The sequence below is a fragment of the Cryptomeria japonica genome, chromosome 4 (genome assembly GCF_030272615.1).
Source record: "Cryptomeria japonica chromosome 4, Sugi_1.0, whole genome shotgun sequence".
Lineage (NCBI taxonomy): Eukaryota > Viridiplantae > Streptophyta > Pinopsida > Cupressales > Cupressaceae > Cryptomeria > Cryptomeria japonica.
In genome coordinates, this window is record NC_081408.1 from 209,890,416 (window position 1) to 209,895,557 (window position 5,142).

The following is a 5,142-nucleotide window of genomic DNA, read 5'->3' on the forward strand; positions in this document are numbered from 1 at the left end:
CCAGAGTTTGTTAACATTGTGGAAAATATTGGTTTTAAGGGAAGGGGCATGCTATACTCTTAATGTGCATGGAGAAATGTGTAGTTGACATATAGTTAGACTAACCCTTAATTAGGTTATATGATCATTTATATAGTCTTTATAGATTGTTAGGCAAATTTTAGTAGCATCCATGGCATGAGTATAGTATATACATAATGTAATGGTTATTTACTATCATCATACAATGTAATTTATTCTTATTGAAGACTATTGGAGGTAAGCCCCTTGAAATGGTTGACTTTTAGAGGTTGTCCTCTCAAAATGACTCATTATTATGAATTATTTATAGCATATTTTTTACTCTATGATTCTCTTGAGCAAATGATTTCATTACAATATTTACAAAAAAAAAGAAAAAGAAGAAGCATTAAAACAAGATATATGAAAGATAAAAACTATAAATATAGATAAATTGAAATCTCTTGCATCTTCACTTATATTTTATAACTATTTGAATCACACTTTGTAAAGAAATAAAATAAATAATAAGTTTTATTTAATTGATATATAATAATTTTTACATTCATCCAAATAATATTGACAAAAAATTACTAATAACCACACCCATATCCAAAACAATATCCACAAAATCAATATATTTATAAACTGAGTATTACAAAGTCAAATCCATTTAAACAAATCATCATGACAACATGCCAATTATTTAAAAACCAAGTAATAATTCTCATAATATAAAATTGCCAATTATTTAAAAACCAAGTAATAATTCTCATAATATAAATTTATTACAATGTATTTATATTATACTTAAAACTTTTATTTGAAAGTTACACACTCTTCTAAAGTACATGGAAAGCACAATGAAAACATTTAATGGTTGAAACTAAAAGTTTAAAAGTACATAGATAGCACGATGAAAACATTTGGTAGTTGAAACCCTAAAAAGCAAAAAGATATCTTCCTTGTTAAAAATTATATATAGAACTAACTACTTATAAAGAGAAATCCAGATACATTCGTTATTATCTATCCATATCTCATAGATCACAGGCACCAGGCAATGATGATGAACAAGCCTGAAATCCCTCAGAATTCTCTTCTTCTGTCACCAGAAGCAAATTTTCCAACAAATCAATCCCAAGATCTTCCAACTCTACAATTCCCAAATCCGCCATGCTATTATTTCTGCTCCCCATCTCTTCCTCTACCACTGGTTCTTCCAATCCTTCCATCACCTCACAGCCCATTTCATTCAAATCCTTCCTTCCATTACAATCATCCAAGTTCTTCTCAGAGCCCGAAACTTCATTCTTCTCCATCATTCTATTGCGGCGAGGATAAAGCAGAAGCTTAGAAGACCATCCGTAAGTTGTATCTTCCAAAGCGCTCGCCACATCTTCAATGGGGAAGTTTAAAGTTGCACGACATCCTCTGATAAGAAGAGCAGCTTTATCATAAGCCATGGCCGCTTCTTCTGCTGTACTGAAAGTCCCAAGCCATAATCTTCCTCCATTTCTTCCTGGGTCTCTTATTTCTGCAACAAATTTCCCCCATGACCTTCTCCTCACCCCTCTATAACTCTTCAATGGAGCCCTCTCCCTACACATTAAGTCTACAGGCATTTCCATATTGGCCATTTCTTTTCACTAGAATGACTATGAAATAAAGGCTTGACAGCCTGTTTATAGAGTGCCTGGAATGCAATCAGATCTAGTATGATTGATATCTGTAATCCATTGGCTTTGTTTATTCAACTCTCCTTTTAATTGTGATTCATGACAAAGAATTCAAGTGCTACGAAAGACACGGCGTAATGCACGCTGTAAGACGGCAACTCAATTGTACAAATTCTATCACATCCGTTGGGAAGTCTGAAAAAGCTGATTCCAGATGTTGTTAACGATCTTTTCCAACAGAGAATGAAATAGCTGGGGCTCTATGACTTCATGGCCACTACCTACCACCACAAGATCGAGAACTGTTCTGGGCCTTCATTATTGTACGGCTTGAGATTGCAAATTATCCCCAAGGATGTGGTAGCATGGAAAGGGCGACGTCTATCCAGATTCCATGGATGCAATTTTCAAGAAAATAATTATTGGTTATAATTTAAAAGTATGTGTATTGGGTTTAATAGCTCAATAATAGATTTCTATTGTTCTAATAATAGCTATGTGGTGAGGAATGTTGATAGAAAAAACTTTCTTATAATCTAATGAAAAAATAGTAGGGATCATCAATAGGGATTGGGAAAATCTGATATAAGAAGATAATTATTGGTTATAATTTAAAAGTATGTGTATTAGATTTAATAATTTAATAATAATTCATTATTATTCTAACAATGGATCATATAATGTGTTTTGGAATGTTGATATAATAATCTAATTAAGAAATAGCAAGGATCATCAATTTGGATTGTGGAAATCTAATATAAGAAAATAATTATTGGTTACAATTTAAAAGTATGTGTAATGAGTTTAATAACTTAATAATAGTTCACTATTGTTTTAATAATGGATCATTCAATATGGTTGGAAAGGTTGATAATAAAAAAATCTTATACAAACTAATGAATTAATATCAGGGATCATCAATATGGATTGTGGAAATCTGATATAAGAAAATAAATATTGGTTATACAATTTAAAAGTATGTCTAATGGATTTAATAACTTTATAATAGTTCAATATTATTCTAACAATGGGTGATGCAATGTGATTGAGAATGTTGATATAAAAATCTCTTACACAATCTAATAAAGAAATAACAAGGATTTGGAAATATGATATAAGAAAATAACTATTTATTACAATTTAAAAGTGTGTGTAATGGGTTTAATAACTTAATAATAGTTCACTATTATTCTAATAATGGGTCATTCAATGTGGTTGAGAATGTTGAAATAAAAAATTTCTTAAACAATTTAATAAAGAAATAGTAGGGATCATCATTGTGGAAATCATCAATATGAATTTTGAAAATCTGATATAAGAAGATAATTGTTAGTTATAATTTAAAAATATGTGTATGAGATTTCATAGCTTAATAACAAATCACTATCATTCTAACAATGGTTCATGCAATGTGGTTGGGAAAGTTGATGTGAAAAAATCTTACACAATCTAATCAAGAAATAGCAAGGATCATCATTGTATAAATCTGATATCATCAAATAACTATTTATTTTAAAAGTATTTCTTTATATTCAAGGATTATGGAAAGGGCTTAGCTTTTTAGTTGTAAAAATATTTTTTTCCAATGAGAAAATATAAATCTAGGTCTTTAGGATGAAAAACATTTGTTTTTTGAGATAGTTTAATAGGATTAGGGAACAAAACCATCATATATTATAAAATGAATTGGAAATTCTTAATTGCAATAAATAAAATTTAAGTTCATTGAATGTTGTTCCCCCGAATTTAAGGTTTTTATGTTTATGTCAATATTTGCATGATTAATTTTTTATTATAGATCATATATTCAAGGTTTGTATGATTAAATTTTGATTATAGATCATATAGTGATACATAATTTATATAACTCAATGTATCTATTTTACATAAAATAATATAAGTTCACTTAAAATATATATTAGATTTGAAAGAGACAAGGATTTCATAAATGTACTAAATTAATTTTTTATATTAGAAATAGAGTACAAAACATAGTACATTATGAGGAGCTATGCTCCATTAATTCACGATATAAACCCCTATTACATGTTGATCTGCTATCATTAAGCCCAAGTTAAAAAATATTAAGTTATACGTGTCATAATAGCAATATATAAAAAAAGATTAACCATAATCACAGTATCAACATATGAAAAACAAATAATATCGGATTTTTATAACTAGCAAATTACTCCCAAACTAGAACCTTTGCATTGCTACTATACTCTGCATAATCACAATCATAGGTACCAATGGGAGGCTCTATCATGTACTCTAGATCAGTGCCCTTAACAATGGGCTGATAGTGAGCCTTTTGCCATCTTTTTGGCCTAGTACTTTCTTCTTTAGAGGAATTACTAATATTGTTCTTGTCCATGCATTATTTCAAGAGTGCACACTCCTCCAGATTTAGATTTTTTCTTCCATGCAGGAAGAAATGTGCATACTTGATCTCCGTTCTATACACAATTGCTAAACCTTATTTAAGAAAGATCATAAATTTGTCTTTAAGAATGCCCATAACCATGTATACCTGCAACACAATGTTAATAAAGGTGAGTTCACTAGTGAACTCAGTAAGTCACCTTCTTAAATTGCCTTGAAATATTTCTTCATTTTTGTTCTTCTAGATATGCCACAAAGTCTCATTAGTTAAAATAAGCTAAAACTACCCAACCAAAATTTCAAACCACTTAAAACCTTCTTTGCAATCCCAACCAATCAACTAACCCAAAAACATATACCACAAATAAAATGTAAATTTACATTAAAAAAATAGGTGCTCAAAAGATTCATTAACTTGGAAAAGGTCACAACTTCTAGAAAGGACTCAAGCTACCTCTAACATATGCCCTACAACCAACTTTTTAAGCGACAACAACCACCTAACACATGTTTTTTTAGTTTTAATAAATTTAGACTAGATATGACTTAGCCTATTGGATGAAACAATTTCATTCCAATCCAAATTCTAGGCCTCATCAATCCAAGTAATAACATCACTCAAATTAGCATGTGAATGTCACAAATAATTAATAGAGATTTGTTGAAGCTAAGAACCATCAATCTAGAAAACCATATCCAAAAGGTTTGTCACTAGTTGAAGTAGTAGAAGAACCCAAAGCCTCAAGAGATTTTTTGAGATTAGAGTACATGTTATCCTATGATAATCTAAAAGGATAATTTGTCTACATAGTTGTTGTCAGTGAATTAGAATACTACCATTGAGTATATCCTAAAAACCCTTGATACTTTTAGCATCCCAACCCTTAGTAGAACAACCTTGGGTGAGAGCTAAAGGTTTGTCATTCCAAACCAAATTCTACCATATGGGTTTGTATTTAAATAATGAATTTAATGAGGAAGAAAATCCATTAGTGTTATAAAGTAACTGTCTAGCATTAATCCATGCTTTCCAAATGCTACAAAATATTGGTGACCCAATATCTTGACATAAAATTTC

The 5,142-nt window shown here is 29.9% G+C and overlaps 1 protein-coding gene across 1 annotated transcript; it reads right to left on the bottom strand.

Moving 5' to 3' along the window:
• Positions 1-913: 913 nt before the first annotated feature.
• LOC131061172 (ethylene-responsive transcription factor 15) lies at positions 914-1,649 on the bottom strand. Its single transcript, XM_057994703.2, has one exon. The coding sequence runs from the start codon at positions 1,638-1,640 to the stop codon at positions 1,041-1,043; it is 600 nt and encodes a 199-aa protein (XP_057850686.2). The 5' UTR covers positions 1,641-1,649; the 3' UTR covers positions 914-1,040.
• Between the last annotated feature and the right edge of the window lie 3,493 nt (positions 1,650-5,142).